At 46.2% G+C, this 16,326-nt stretch overlaps 1 protein-coding gene across 4 annotated transcripts in view; it reads left to right on the top strand.

Annotated features, from left to right (window-relative positions):
- Positions 1 to 16,326, top strand: part of CELSR1 (cadherin EGF LAG seven-pass G-type receptor 1) — a 276,769-nt gene that overhangs the window by 136,425 nt on the left and 124,018 nt on the right. For all 4 annotated transcript variants that reach the window (XM_075927708.1, XM_006120414.4, XM_025183254.2 and 1 more), the window contains exons 3-4: positions 9,521 to 9,743; positions 14,844 to 14,959. In XM_075927708.1, coding sequence (XP_075783823.1) covers positions 9,521 to 9,743; positions 14,844 to 14,959 — 339 coding nt within the window. The remainder of the gene's footprint in view (positions 1 to 9,520; positions 9,744 to 14,843; positions 14,960 to 16,326) is intronic.

Below are 16,326 nucleotides of genomic sequence, written 5' to 3'. Positions count from 1 at the left end.
TGGTTATTTCTCCCCTGAGTGCTCATGTTACTTAGGCTTTCTGCCAATCAGTACAAAGTTTAGAAGGAGTGAAGACTTCACATTAATGGAATAGGTTTTAAAAATAGGTATTTATTGCTCTGTGAAGATTTCCCTCTTTTATTTGTATGGTTGGTTGGTTTGTGTACCAATTGTTTCAGTACCATCACCAGAGTCATTTTTCAGTTGTATTTGCTGGGGAAGGAAGAGAGGTTTTTAAGATATAAAGGAGAGTTGCAAATTGTTGGTTCTCCTTCAAGAATACTGGTTACTGGGGATTTCTTTTTGAAAGAACTTTAGTGCCCTACTCTTTGGTGTCTCTCCTTTCCAGTAAAATGCAGGCAATGTATTTCTTTTTAGACCTGAAATTGCAGCCCATTTACTAAACAGCCTGTAGCCCAGGTGAAGCAATTACAGATACTGAGTGAAAATTAATCTATATTGAGCATAATAAAAAAGAAAAAGGGAAAAAAGCAATTCAGTGCAGCTTGTTTAATACAATATATCCAATTAGCATAGTCATAGAATGATACTTATTTTTTTCAATATCACAAAGTTGTTGTTTCTAGAAAAGTTACTGTCTTTATGCTTTGTCATTGTCGAGTTAATTTAACTTACCAAACCAGGAGCATTTATGTAAAAACTCATTCATTGATTTAAATTAGTATACAGTTTGATGATGAAAAGCTAATATTTCTGCTTACAGTTTTATTTGCAATTATGGGCCTATTCTCTCAATTTAAAAAAAACCCGCAAATATCCATGGTTTGTTTATTTTAAAGTTTACCATCATTAGTATTTTTGTTTAAATCTTTAACACCTACCATATCTTACAGATAAATCAAATCTGTAAGATTGCTTCATTTGGTTATACAGTGGAACCCTTCCTAGAAGATCAAATAAAAGCACTCTGACAAGGCAGTGGGATTTCCTTCTCTGTTTTCCTATCTGAAATTTTTGGTGTGCATGTGTGCAGGCGCGCACCTTAGAGGGAACCTTGCCTACATTGTCAAGGATTTTTTCAATTCTAGTCCTGTCCTCCACAGTGCTAGCAGCCTCTTCCACTGTGGTGTAATTCACAGATTTTATAAGCATACTTTTCACTCCGTTTTCCAAGTCACTATGGGAAATTTTGAATAGCACCAAACCCTAGAGACTGACCTCTGCAGGATCCCACTAGATATTCTCTTTCAACTCCCAGTTTGACAAAGAACCATTAATAACCATCATTTGAGTTGGAATTACAACCTATTGCACACCCACCTTCTAGAAATTTCACCTAGACCACACTTCCCTAGTTTGCTTATAAGAATGTTGTGTGGACTGTGTCAAAAGCTTTATTAAAATCAAGATATATCATGTGTATGGCTTTTTCTTATCCATTAGGCCAGTTAATCTGTTCAAGATGGAAATTAGGTTTGTTTGAACATAAGAACATAACATAAGAACGGCTTTACTGGGTCAGACCTCAGGTCCATCTAGCCCAGTAGCCTGTCTGCCGACAGTGCCCAGCACCAAGTGCCCCAGAGAGGGTGGACCGAAGACAATGATCAAGAGATTTGTCTCCTGCCATCCTTCTCCAGCCTCTGACAAACAGAGGCCAGGGACACCATTTCTATCCCCTTGCTAATAGCCTTTTATGGATTCTGTTATAGTCCTAGCCTTCACAGCCTTCACAGTTTGGCTTGATTTGTTCTTGACAAATACATTCTGATTATTCCTTATAACCCTATAATCCTCTAGGTATTTACAAATAAATTGACTTATATGGAGTGGTTGTTGGCTCTTATTAAAGATTTCTCAAAGTCTGGATGAGGGATGGTGCCCACGCATAAGGCAGAATTATCCAAAAGGGCAAACTCTAGGTTTCACTGTAGAAAAGACTCAATTACATTTTCTACTATTTAAAGCTCAATGTTGCATTATACTCCCTGCTTTGATTTCATGGAGCTGTGATACGTAAGAAGTATGTTTAGTAATTCCTCAAACACAAGCAATATAGGAAATATTATTAAATTACATTAACAGAGAAAAGGCTGCTAATAAAAGTGAGGGGCAGATTGGCTGAGTCATAAACCAGACTACAGGCAGTCCCCGGGTTACGTACAAGATAGGGACTGTAGGTTTGTTCTGTTGGAACTGGCGTCCAGATTCAGCCTCTGCTGAAACTGATCAGTTTCAACAGCGGCTGAATCTGGACACCAATCCTGACTTACATACAGATTCAACTTAAGAACCCCAAGCGTCCCCAAGTCAGCTGCTGCTGGAACTGATCAGCGCTGATTCCAGGAAGCCTGGGGCAGAGCAACTCTGCCTCGGGCTTCCTGTAGTCAGCGCTGTTCAGTTTCAGCAGCGGCTGACTTGGGGACGCCTGGGGCAGAGCAGCTGGGGTGCTGCTGGGTTGCTCCAGTAGCACCGCTCCTCGGCGCTACTGGACCAACCCAGCAGCACCCCAGCTGCTATGTCCCAGACGTCCTGATTCAGCCGCTGCTGAAACTGACCAGCAGCGGCTGAATCAGGACGCCTGGGGCAGAGCAGCTCGGGTGCTGCCGGGTTGGTCCAGTAGTGCCCAGAGCGGCGCTGTGGGACCAACCGGCAGCGCCCCAGCTGCTCTGCCCCAGGGTCCGGTAACAAAAGCCTGGTCTGCTGGGGGGGGGGGGCACACTAGCTGCGCCCCCCCCCCCCCAGCAGACCAGGGACACGGGGAGCAAAGCCGCAGTGGCAGCGGGGTGCCGCGCCTCTGAGGCTTTGCTCTGGCAAAGCCTCAGAGGTGCGGGACCGCGCTGCGGCTGGGGCTTCGCTCCCGTCTCCAGCAGACCAGGGGACCGTCTCCAGCAGACCAGGGGCACCGGGAGCGAACCCGCAGCAGCGGCGGGTTCCCGCCCTTCTGAGGCTTTGCTCTGGCAAAGCCTCAGAGGCGCGGGACCGCGCCGCCGCTGCGGCTTCGCTCACGGTGCCCCTGGTCTGCTGGAGACGGTCTCCAGCAGACCAGGGGCACCGGGAGCAGCTTTTCTCGCCCCGGAGGTCGAGGTGGCGGATCGCTGCCTGTGAGCTCCGGGGCGAGAAAGCCCCGTTCGTAAGTCGGGGACTGCCTGTACTAAACTATAAGCGCCAGCTGAAACAGCCATTCCTTACTGCAGTGCACATCCCCCAGTTCTCTGATCACCATTGCAGATCCCCGATTTCAGACAAGACCTCCTTTTCTGTGGTTTACTAAATGAGTTTACACTTGTCTGCTATAAACAGGAATTGTAATTGTGTCCAAATCGGCAACCTGCGGTGCCTATGAACTCTTGTTGCATAGAAGAATTAACGCAGACGGATTAATGAATAAAAGCGTATACTTGTATACAGATGACACTTCTATTAACTAGAATCTTTTGGGCTGGCAACATCGGACCATGGATATTGCAGGATCAGAGTCCCAGCATGCTGTGGGGAGGCTCCTGGTGCGCTGCAGGGGAGGGGCGGCCAGGAGCCCAACATGCTGCAGAGCAGGGAGGTGGGAGCCCAGCATGAAGCCCAGCTAGGCTGCACAGGGAACCGGGAAGCTGCCATGCTGCCAGGAGTGCCAGGAAGGCTGGTGCATGGCCCAGCTGGGCTGTACTGGGGAGAGAGAAAGCCCGGTGGTGTGGCAGGGCAGGGGATGTGGCTGCAGCAGAGGGCCAGAAATTACCTCCCCTGGGAAAATCCTTCATCCAGGACCAATCAAGCCCTGAGGGTGCTGGACCAGGCAGGTTCAATCTGTATTCTGAGAACCCTCTCTATTACCATGGCATTCCAACAGCATGTCAGAATGGAAACGATTGTCCCCATTTGTCTGCATCCTATTTGCACCTTGTTTCTTCTGTCAAGTATATCGTTCTCTTTTCAGCTGCCCTGGAGGATTCTTGATAACATGAAAGTTTAGAACTTGGACTCTGCTTCAGAAAAGCACATGCTTAAAGTTAAGCTCCATCTTAAACACTTTCCTCAGCAATGATGCTTTTCTAAATTAGGGCCTTGATTTTTGCCTTCTGGTTGAGGGACTGGGGCTTTTGCTGTTTCTGTTTCTTCGAGTGAAAAATTCTTTTTTAAGATTGCTACCTGTCTGGGTCTGGTTTTTGGCTTCTGTGCCTGGGTGCCATTTAGGATTGCCAGGTGCCTGGGTTTCAACCAGAAAGGCCAGTTGAAAAAGGGCCCTGGAGTATCTGACCAGATGTACTGATTGGACACCAAAAATCCCATTACCATAGGGTGGAGGAAGATGCCAGATCCTTAACTCAGCTCAGTTGAGTGGGGGCAGAGAGGCAGAGGAGATACAGTGAGAAACAGAGGAGTGAGGAAGAGGAGCAAGCGATAGGTTCAGGGCCTTGGTAGAAGAGGCAGAGCGGGGACAAAGCTTTGGCAGTCCCATTACCAGCAATTAGAAAGATGGTAACCCTATTTCTTTTATAATTCCAATTTATACAAATATTTAGCAGCCCTGGAAGAGAGTTGTTTGGCTAGATCTAATATGCCTCACAATTGGTACTTTTTAAGATACCAGCTTCTTGATTATTTCCAAGCAGACACTAAGGTTACCAGATGATTTCAAAAAAATACCGGACACACCTGATCTCAGATGTGGGAGGGGGGCTGGCCAGGGGAGATCAGGGGAGGAGGGAGGAAATGGCTGGCGGGTAGCAGGGCTGGCTGGGAGGAGATTGTGGGGGAGCGGGGATGGCCAGGAGGAGGTCAGGGGAGCGGGGATGGCCAGGGGAGATTGGGGGGTGGGAGGAACAGCTGGCAGGAAGTAGGGCTGGCCTGGAGGGGATTGCAGGGGAGCGGGGCTGGTCGGAGATCGGGGGAAGGCACCAGCCGGTGGGAAGCAGGGCTGGTTGGGAGGAGATTGGGGGGGGGGGAACCAGCTGGCAGGGAGCAGGGCTGGCCGGGAGGGGTTTGGGAGGAGCAGGGCTGGCCACAGGGGAAGCGGGGAGGGACTGGCCGTCGGGGTGCGGGGCTCGTCGCATCGCACAGTCCTGGCGGGGCACACGGGCGAGTCCGACCCTGAGGATTTCATCCCACTACGCGCCTGCTCCCCTCCTCTCTACTGCGTAGTTGCGTACTTCCTGGCTGGTGGACACACTGATGCAGTGTGAGCATGTTGACCAGCCAGGCAGTACGCAACTACGTACTGTTACTCATGATAATAATGAAACTTACTTAATTAGAAAATACCGGACATATTTATATGTCCAGTATTTTCTCAATTTGTTTCCCGGACAGAACGCTCAAATACCAGACGGTCCAGTTCAAGACTGGACATATGGCAACCCTAAACGCAGGTCTGAATTTGACTTGCTGAGTGATAATAGTAAATTTGTGCATGCTGCGGTGTTTTGTATGTGCACGAGACATAGTTTCTTAAATATTGTTTTGAATGCTCTAGGAATGCACTTTATAAAGATTTCCAGTAGGGTTGAAGAAGAAATGTAATTATATAGACCTGTGACTAGTAATTATACAAATATTATAGTGTTGGAAATGTCTTTCTTCCGTTGCATTGCACCACACAGCTTTGTTTTATGTTTAGTTATCTCACACTGTTTCTGGAATGAAACTCACTTTAGTTCCTGAGATAACTTTTTACATGCAGGATCAGGGTAGATATAATCAAAGAGTATGTCTACACTACAAAGTTAATTCAAACTAACAGAAGTTAGTTCGAATTAACTTTGATAGGCGCTACACGTGCAAACCGCTAGTTCGAACTTAATTCGAACTAGCGGTGCGCTTAATTCAAACTAGGTAAACCTCATTCCACGAGGACTAACGCCTAGTTCGAATTAACTAGTTCGAATTAAGGGCTGTGTAGCCACTTAATTCGAACTAGTGGGAGGCTAGCCCTCCCCAGCTTGCCCTGGTGGCCACTCTGGGCACCACCAGAGAAACTCTTTTGCCCCCCTCCCGGCCCCGGAGCCCTTAAAGGGGCACGGGCTGGCTACGGTGCCCGTGCCAGGTGCAAGCCTGCCAGCACCTAGCCAGCAGACCCTGCACTTGGCACGGCTCAAGGCAGCCACCCGCTGCCACCCAGCCCTCCGCCTCTTCCTGGGACCGGGCTGGCAGCTTCCGGGAGCCTGCACAGGTCCGCAAGAGGTGGGCGCCCACCTGGTCTAGTGCGGACATCGTGGACCTCATCCACGACGTCCTCACTAGGCACAGGAAAGTGGCCGTCTAGGGCAGGATAGCTGCCAGCCTGGCCACCCAGGAGCAGGTGTGTATGAAAATCAGGGTGGTCCAGTGAGACCCCCGACCCTGAGCCTTGAGCTTAGAATGGCCGTACTGGGTCAGATCAAAGATCCATCTAGCCCAATAGCCTGTCTGCCGACAGTGGCCAACACTAGGGACCCTGGAGGGGATGGACTGAAACAATGACCAAGACATTTGTCTCGTGCCATCCATCTCCAGCCTTCCACAAACAGAGGCCAGGGACACCAATTCTACCCCCTGGCTAATAGCACTCCATGGACCCAACCTCCATGACTTTATCTCACTTCTCTTTAAACTCTGTTATAGTTCTAGCCTTCATAGCCTCCTGCAGCAAGGAGTTCTACAGGTTGACTATTTGCTTTGTGAAGAAGAACTTTCTGTTATTAGTTTGAAGCCTGATACCCATTCATTTCATTTGGTGTCCTCTAGTCCTTCTGTTATGGGAACTAATGAAGAACTTTTTTTTATGCACCCTCTCCACACTACTCGTGCTTTTATAGACCTCTATCATATCCCCCCTCAGTCTCCTCTTATCTAAGCTGAGAAGTCCCAGTCTCTTTAGCCTCTCTTCATATGGGACCTGTTCCAAACCCCTGATCATTTTAGTTGCCCTCCCCTCTCCCAGCCTCTCTCTTCCCCTCTCCCACCTCCTTTTCCCAGTCTCCCCGAGTTTTGTTCAATAAAGAGAGTTTCTATTTTTGAACACGTGTCCTTTATTTTGTACATCAGGAAGGGGGGCTAGGGAGGGGTAAGTGGAAGGGGATGAGGGAGGAATGGGATACGAGCCCCCGATGGGGAGGACTGTGGTGGCTCTGCGGGCTCCTCGGGGTAGAAGCTCTCCTGCAGCCCCCCGATTAACCCCCTCCCCCCCGGGTGGCCGCCTGCGGCAAGTGCAGCCGGGCTGATGGCCGAGTGCTGTGATGTGCTGACTGTGGGCACTCAGGGCACTCCAAGCCAGGACTGCTTTGGAAGCGGGGAACCCCTGAGAACTGTCTGTGTGGGGTGGGAGTCGGGTCCCTTTAAGCACAGACCTCGGCTAGCCTGAGACAGCAGCTCCATGCTCTAAGTCCTACTCTGATGTCCTGCCGGCACTGCTTCCGGCCATCCTTAACCTCGGTTCAGGGTCTACTCAGTGTGGACATGCTAGTTCGAATTAGCAAAAAGCTAATTCAAACTAGTTTTTAAGTCTGGATGCGCTAATTCGAATTAGCTTAGTTCGAATATACCAATTCGAACTAAGTTAGTTCGAATTAGCGCTGTAGTGTAGACATACCCAAACATAATAATGGCAGTTACCACACAACCCACATTCATATATAGACGGGGTAAATAATTCCTAGTTAGATAACTAGTTTTCTATAGAACAGTTAATTTTGTAACAGCCTTTGCAGATTTTGTGTGGTGTATAAAGGCTCAAAAGTGTCTCCTAAAGCAGTGGTTCCCAACCTTTTTTTATACCGTGGACTGTCAAACCCATTCACAAATGTTTTGGCGTACCGGCAACATTTTATTTGCACATTTGCATATAGGCAAAAAAATGTTACCGTTGGTCCACCAAGAGCCTCAAGAGCTGCTGCAAACAGCATGGTAGGCAGCTGCAGCGTCTGAAGCTGGCTGTTAGTTGCAGCCCTGGGGGCAGTCCTCCAGTGCCAGCCGTAACCCCTTAAGACTCCCACCCCTCCACTACCTCCCAGCGCCAGCCACTGATCCCAAAGTCCACTGCACCCAACCCTCCCCCCCCGTGCCAGCCTCCCATTACCATCCCTCCATCCCAAACACCTCACTGCCAGCTCCCTTCCTCTTAGAACTGCCCACCATCAGACCCTCCCAGTCCCAGTGGTCCTGCTTCCAGAGCCCCAATGCACCCAACCCCCCCAGAGCCTTCCCCTATCTCCGTAGATCCCACTACTAGCCCTGCCCCCAGAGTCCTATAGTGCCAGCTCCCCACCTGGATACCCCAGTTCCGCCCCCCCCCCCCGTGTCAGCCCCCTGCCTCTTAGAGCTCCCCAGTACTAGCCCTGCCCCCAGAGTCTCCCCAGTATTAGCTTTTCCTCAGAGCCCCCCTCTGCCAGCACCCTGTCTCTTAGAGCTCCCCATTCCCATAGCCCCCCAGCACTAGCCAGCCCCCGGAGTCCTCAATGTCTTCCTTGCCTCCCTCACCTAGCCCTGCACTGCCTCCCAACCTCCAGCGGAGCGCCGCTGCCTGGGTCATGACTGCTCTAAGGCTGCCATGCTCGGCTCTGCGCGGCCCTCCCGCAGTGCAGCGAACCTCTCTTCCATGTCTGGGAGGAGACCCTGCCCTTGGTTGGGTGAGAGATGGGGCAGGATATGCCTTTCCCAACAGCCACGGCAGGAGGGGAGGCGCTGGGCGGTGTATCCCAGCCCTAGAGCTGCCACAACCCAGCAGCCAGTGGTTCGCGGCCCAGCACCAGTCCATAGCCCGGTGGTTGGGAACCACTGTCCTACAGACCTTGTAAACTACAGACTCACTAAGCATTTTTGACAGTCTTGACCAAATTTTAACACATGCAAAAGTTATAAGGGCTAGGGTTGTATTTACCAACTTTTACCTTTTCTATTTCCTGAATTTTGCATGTTTGCATTTAACACATCTTACTATTTGGGTTTTTTGGGTGGGTCTTTTTTGGTATGGAATAAAATTCCAGCATTTGAAGACAAAAAAAAAGTATCATGATACTTAACAATTGAATGAAGTTACTGTACTCTTGTCTGTGAGACACTGAAAAAAATCGAAGTGCTATGCATATCACCTGTATCCTGCCCATATTTGTATCAATGCACACACTTTAAAAGTATTATATTTCTCGCTCAACTGTGCTTAATCAATGATACCTGCAATAAAACCGAGTTTCATTAAAGGGGAAATGGAACACTTATCTATTTACACCATTCATAGTCTGTAATGAACGTTTGGCTGAAAACTGTAAAATGCTGGAACTGTTGACACACATTTTAGTTGGCCAGAAGTGAACAGGTTTTTATGTAATTATCACTATTTCTGAAAGAAGCCTAATAACCTAAAAATCAGAGCCAGCATTGTTAAGTATTTAAAAATGGATCACTAAGGACACAATATCCTGAACTATGCAAAGAATTAAAATTTGAAAAACAATGCAGCATGTACACATTGCTGAAATTACAACTACTTAACTTGATGTACACCCATTCACTGGTATCTCTGGCAATTTGTTGTGTAGTAGAAATGTAGTGCCAAGTATTTCTTATTGATCTTTGTTTCTCCTTCTTCCAGGTGAGTCTTGCGAAGTGAATTCCCGCTCTGGCCGCTGCGTGCCAGGAGTATGTAAAAATGGAGGAACCTGTGTTAATCTACTGGTAGGAGGTTTCAAATGCGAGTGTCCCCCAGGAGAGTATGAGAGACCTTACTGTGAGATGACAACCAGAAGCTTCCCTCCACAGTCATTTGTCACCTTCAAAGGATTAAGGCAACGCTTCCATTTCACTGTTTCCCTCATGTAAGTTTGTTTCTTTCCATTTTGATAGCAAAAGATTTCAGTCTAGATTGCTCCTTGATTTGGATTTAGGGCCAAGTGCTGTATATTAGTAACCCACAAAGTTAAACATGTGAAAGTGGTTACTGTAGGAATTCTGCCATCAACTCATATGGGAGCAGAATCAGGACCATACTACTTGAGACTTATTAATCCTGTTTATTATGGTAGTGCCCAAAGGGTATCCAAAAGTGAGACCCCATTGTGTTCAGCCCTGTACAAATACAGTGTCTCATATGAAGCACTGACTGTGTTTCTCATATCATAACACTTTTCATTTTCACAATAGTCAGCTCCTCTGCTAGATAGATCAGGGTTTTCTTTTGCAGATGTCTTTTCTACTGAAGTATTGCAAAGTCCTGTACACAGCTAGAGGGAGTGGGCTCCTTCAAGCCCTCATGGCTCAGGAGGGCGTAGTTGTCATCAGGAAACAGTGTGTCCAGAGAGAGGAAATGTGAGATTTTGCTGGAGTAGGGCATATTCAATTTGCAGCTGCCAGAGGCTATATGGGGGGACAAAAGGGGCAATTACCCTGGAGCTGGGTGATTCAAAATGGCCTGGGGGTTCCTGGCTGCCATTGCCACTACCACAGGAGCAACAATGGCTGGAGCCCAGACCCTTTAAATTGCTGCTGGAGCCCCACTCAGCATGTTCCGGGTAGCTCTGAGGGCTGGCTGCCCCTATCTACGTTCCTCTTGCTGAAGGTCCCCTCCTTCCAAAAGCACGGAGCTGCCCCCCACTTTACCCAGAGCCCTGGCAACTCTGTCAGCCCTCATGTCTAGGGGATGGACTAAAATGGCAGGTCCCACAATTGGCCTGGCCATGTACCCAACGAGTACTGCCCGCTTTTGGATTTTTGCTGGGTGCTCAATTGGTGACCAGCAAAGCTAGGGTTGCTGGCTCCCTCTACAACCTCTGCAGCTCCTGGCACTCTTAGAAGAAGGGTTGCATAACTAGGGCCCTACCAAACTTGTGGTCCACTTTGATCAATTTCATGGTCATAAGATTTTAAAAATTGTAGATTTCATGATTACATCCGAAACGTCACTGTTGTAATTGTAGAATCCTGACCCAAAGAAGCCCCACTGTGCTGCTGATTGGATTTTAGCAGCCCATTAAAATCTCCTGTATTGTTTTCAGTAGCCACCAGGAGATCAGTTCTGATTCGGGGAGACTTTTTGCCAACCATAATGGATGCTGCACATGGTATCATTTTACAGGCTTCCAGGAAGATTCTTAAAGAGTGGTGTGTGTTTGCATCAGGCTAGAATGGCTCTCACTCAGATTGTGAGCTTACTAGGAAAACAACAAACAGAAAGGCTTACCATCACTATAGGTTTCAAAATCTTCAGCAGGCATATTTGATGCTGAATTAAATACCATACCAACCCATTGGCTTCATGGCATGTGACAGAATTAGTACAGAATTTGTCCCTATATGATCAGGATAATGAACGGATTTTATGCTGAGTATTTTCTTGCACTCTTTTCTTCTCCATTGCTGGTGGGAAACATTACTTCAAGATAAATAAGAAGTACAGGTTGCACTTCCCTAAGCTGGTACTCTTGTCTGGCAACATCCATGGTTCAGCAGGACCACGGTTGTTGCTGAGCAAGAGAGCCCCTGGGCAGGAGGGCCAGCTGCTGAGAACCCTGCGCACGGTGGTAGTAGGACCAGAGCCTCAGCAGTCTGGTGGTGGTAACGGGGCCATGGTAGCGGGGCAGTGGCAGCCTGGCAACCCAGCTGTCCCCCGGCAGTGGGACAGAGCTGCAGCAGTCTGGCTAGCAGCAAGGCTAGGATGCAGTAGCCCAGCAGGAGAAGCCTGTCTGCTGCTGTGACAGTGGAGCCCGGGCAGTGGCAACCCAGCTGGGGCCGCGGTAGGTCGGCAGCCCAATCAGGGCCACATGCCAGCCGGCAGCAGGGTTCGTGCTCACCGGCAGCAGGCCCAGGGCTGCCTGCTGGCAGTTGTGCTGGAGCAGCAACTATGGCAGTGGGGCCAGGGCAGCTGTGTCGTCCAGCTGGCAGTGGGTCTGAAGGAGCCAGCAGCAGGAAGGGGCAGCAGGCTGAGGGGACTGGTAGCAGGAGACCTTCCCTGGTCTGGCAAATTCCCTCATCCAGGACCGGTCAGACCCTGACAGGGTGCTGGACCAGTGAGGTCCAACCTGTAGAAGTTTGGTCAAGCAAATGATTTGCCATTCCATATTTTTTTTTCTTTGTAAATGGTCCAATAATTTCAGGGTGTCTAGCATCTTTCAGCCCCACTTTCCACCAAAAGATCAAGGAGTGGGAAGTCTGTCAACTTCATCCTCATGATTAAAATGGGATTTTAAAAATAACTTACATGTTCACTGACTATGCTGCAAGCTAATGAGGCATTCTGAGCATTTAAATGGCTTGGAACGTATAGCTCATCCTCACCATATGTTCTTACAGAAGGGAAAAGGAACAAGAACAAGTAGTCAGATGCTTATTTTCCATAAACCCTATTTCTTCATGCTAAACCTCACTGTTATTTTGGGACACTTATCAGATGTGCATTGCCCCCTCTCCTCCTCCTCTCTCAACAGTTCTTAATCATTCCACCTTGCTTAAAGGGAATTGTCAACTGATTTTTTTTAAGAGATTCATTTCAAACAATTCCAGCCTCTGAAAAAGCACTCTAAAAGTAATACATCTGAACTTAAAAGAAAACAAAGCACCAAACCCTCCCTTAAAAAAAGTGTTGTTTTTTCCTCCCCAGCTGAGGTGTATATATGGATTTTTGCCGGAAAGATAGCCATAGCAACCACACCAAATTGCTAGTACATGAAACAGGAAGTTCAATTGTCCATCAACAGAACAGTAAAAGTGAACAGACACAAAGTATTGTTAAATGCACAAGGTTAAAAAAAACACAGAAAAAAAAATAGAAAAATATAGATTTTACCCACTTTCAGTTATAGTGCTCTTAGTACTAATTCCTGCTAATGTTTTCAGACACATAAAGTTGATAGTGTTGTTCAATTAACTAACAATTTCTGCCTTCTAGGAAAGCAAGTGATTTCTGCTTTCTTTCCTTCGTTCTTTAGATATATTCTGTTTATAGCTGTTGAAATTATTTTGATGGAATAGTTTTCTCTCAAAGTACAGTTCAGTCAGAATTGAAACATTTCATAGGAATATGCCTGATTTTATGTGTTTTTACTCAATGCTGCATTCATATATAATATTTAATAGATGAAGATAATGTAACTGTTTACATTATCGATGTTGATGATACAGAATCAGTGCACAGTCTTATTGTTTAGAATTGTAAAAACTTCCCATGACTTCTATTCTTCTTCACACTTAAACATTAGCAATAGATATAGATAAATTTAAAGAATTTCATAATGAGTTCTACTCAAATTTTAAATAAAGGAGCTACAGAGGCCAAACTAGGCTTTTCTTAAACTACGGCTATCAGCTATTTCCTTGCACAAAAGTGGAAACTCCCCAGCTACGTCTAGACTGGCATGATTTTCTGCAAATGCTTTGAACGGAAAAGTTTTTCCGTTTAAAGCATTTACGGAAAAGAGCGTCTAGATTGGCACGGACAATTTTCCGCAAAAGCACTTTCTGCGGAAAAGCGTCCGTGCCAATCTAGATGCGGTTTTGTGCAAGAAAGCCCTGATTGCCATTTTTACGATCGGGGCTTTTTTGTGCAAAACAATACCGCGTTGTCTACACTGGCCCTCTTTCGCAAAAGCATTTGCACAAGAGGGCTTTTGCCCGAATGGGAGCAGCATAGTATTTCCGCAAGAACACTGACAATCTTACATGAGATCATCAGTGTTCTTGCGGAAATTCAAGCGGCCAGTGTGGACAGCTGGCAAGTTTTTCCGCAAAAGCAGCTGCTTTTGCGGAATAACTTGCCATTCTAGACGCAGCCCCCCTGTTTTTGGAGCATCAAATGCTTGACATTAGAGAACATGAAATTAAAAAATGAAGAAAACCCAAACCAATTTAATGGAATCATCAAGATATATGAATTTGCCTTACTCATAATTGACTTCACTGGTGAAGGATCAGGCCCTGATTAACCATGTGACATTAATGTAAGTCTTGTCTTTTTCCTTGTGGGAAAAGGTTGTGGCATCTCCATCATTGGAGGTGTTTAAGATCAGATTAGTCTGACATCTATCAGGGATGGTTTAGAAGACCAGTGTTTCTCAACCAGTGATACAAGTACACTTAGGGGTACTCAAGAAGGCTGGTGGGTACGTCAACACACCTGAAATTTGGAGAAAACTGAATTTTTGTTTTAAGTTTTACAGAGCTTTATTATTTTTGTACTTTTTACACCCAAAAATTTCACAGCCCACCCAGCTGTGATTAAGTTGTTTAAACAAACGTGTTGCAATGGTAGAAAAAAATTTGTGTCTGAAAACTGTAGGTACTGGGGGTACTTTATAAAAAACGGTTGAGAAACACTGATCCAGACCGTGCTTGGTCCTGCCATGAGGGCAGGGGACTGGACTTGATAGGGTTGCCAGATGTCCAGTATTGGCCCGGTATTTGCAGCCTCTGTCCGGTTAAAAAAAGCCCAGAAAATACTGGACATGTAAAATGTCCTGCCGCGTCTGGTGGGGATGGGAGGAGCGGGGGTATTCAAAGGCACAGTGACTGTCTTTTTTGGTGCGATGTTTTTTGATTGCTTGTTTGTTTTACTCAACAACTTTGGTTTTTTTTGGGGGGGGGGGGGTTCCCCAACCAATTTTTCCCCCGCTATGTTCGGTATTTTTTGTCAAAGTATCTGGCAACCCTACTTACTGATCTCTCGAGGTTCCTTCCAGTTCAAGTATTCTGTGATTCATCTGTGTCTGACCCTCATTGCATCATTTTGAATTTAGGCAGTAAGCATTTGGGGGCAGTGTTTATTTCCTTGCTTATGTGAATTCTTCCACACTTTTGGACACTCAGAAAAGAATAACAACGCAATCCATTGTAGTATGTGTTATGTCATCTATTTTCAGAGTGGCTTTGATTGTTTGTTCTTCACTTTGTAGATCATTAAATATTAAATTTGTTTTTGTATGTTACAGGTTTGCAACCAGAGAAAGGAATGCTCTCCTCCTCTACAATGGCCGTTTTAATGAGAAGCATGACTTCATTGCCCTTGAGATCATTGAAGAACAGATCCAGCTAACATTCTCTGCAGGTAAGGTGTTCCTTGCTCACTTAGTTCGATACTCTTTTATATGTAAATAATAGCAATAACATTATGGTAATGAGAACATCTCACTATATTTTGAAATTAACCTCATTACAGATTGTATGTAGTTTCCTAGATTTGAGTCATAGATCCCAAATTAAAGATTTTAAGTGAGTTTAAAACATTGCCAAATAATTGCTCTTTTCTACAAATGATTGATACTGCACTATTGAATGGCATAACAGTTAATTTACCCAGCTCTTTTTACTTTCCTTTTTTATGTTCTTTATTTTTTATTTTGTGGTTTGGTTTTAGCAACTCTTCCATCATCAACCATTACAATACAGAGCATTTATCAAACCATTTGAGCAACAGAACACAAAGCAGCCATGATCCAAATCACACTGAAGCCCATTGAAAAAAATCCTCTTGGTTTCAGTGGGAACAGAATTGGGCATTAGAGGAGCAGAGGGCTTTAGATATCAAATCAATCTCTCAGTCCTTGGAAGTAAGGCAGGAAAAGAGAGTGCACAATGTTTGTATTTGTTGGGCAGTCTCAATAATCCAACATTTCTAAGTAAAGAGAACTGTGAGTTTGAGAAGAGAACTGCCAGTATTACTATACGTAAAGTATCTTGATACTTGTAAAGTGAAGACATATTTTGGAAAAAGTGCTTTTTGGTAGGCAACTGTTCTCAATCTGTAAAATTGTCATGGCATTAATTCGAACATTTAAAGATCAGTTATTGTTCTTTCATATTCATAGGTGCTCAGCTGCTGTAATTAATATTACTTCTAGTAATTCTTTTAGTTAGACAGGGATGTTAACCAATCAGTCTCTCATGACATAATGTGTGAAGAGATTAGTAAAATGTTTCAGGTTGCGGCACTCTTTATAGTGCCGTGGTAGCACTCCCTATGTAGATAAGGGCTTGCCAGCATACTAGTTACAAAACCCATTTTTATCCAAAAGCTATTCCTCAGAGAAAGAAAGAAAAATTAAATATCAGATAGAAGGAAAAATCATCACTCTCTCTTCTGTTGGCAGTAAAGTGCACTGATGCATGTCTAAACCCATGGGTGGTAATGTAGGCAGAGCCTTCCCAAAATTGCCTTAAATGACCCACCACCAAAGGCTGGGGCTGCAGTGCAGCAGCCTGGCTCCATCCAGTCACTGGGGAAGGCAGCCCAGCCGCATGGGAGCAATGAGCCAGGGCGCGGCAGCCCGATTTTCCCCCAGCCGCCAGGAAGCAATGAGCCACTGAGTAGCAGCTTGGCTTTCTCTGACTACTGGGGAGGCATCGGGTGGCAGCCCAGCTTTCCTGGCCACTGGGAGGAATCAGGCCACTGCGTGGAAGTCTGCTAATTTCATT

The sequence above is a fragment of the Pelodiscus sinensis genome, chromosome 1 (assembly GCF_049634645.1).
Source record: "Pelodiscus sinensis isolate JC-2024 chromosome 1, ASM4963464v1, whole genome shotgun sequence".
Taxonomy (NCBI): Eukaryota; Metazoa; Chordata; order Testudines; family Trionychidae; genus Pelodiscus; species Pelodiscus sinensis.
Note: the sequence above shows the minus strand (reverse complement) of the source record. Positions and strands in the feature narration are given on the sequence as shown.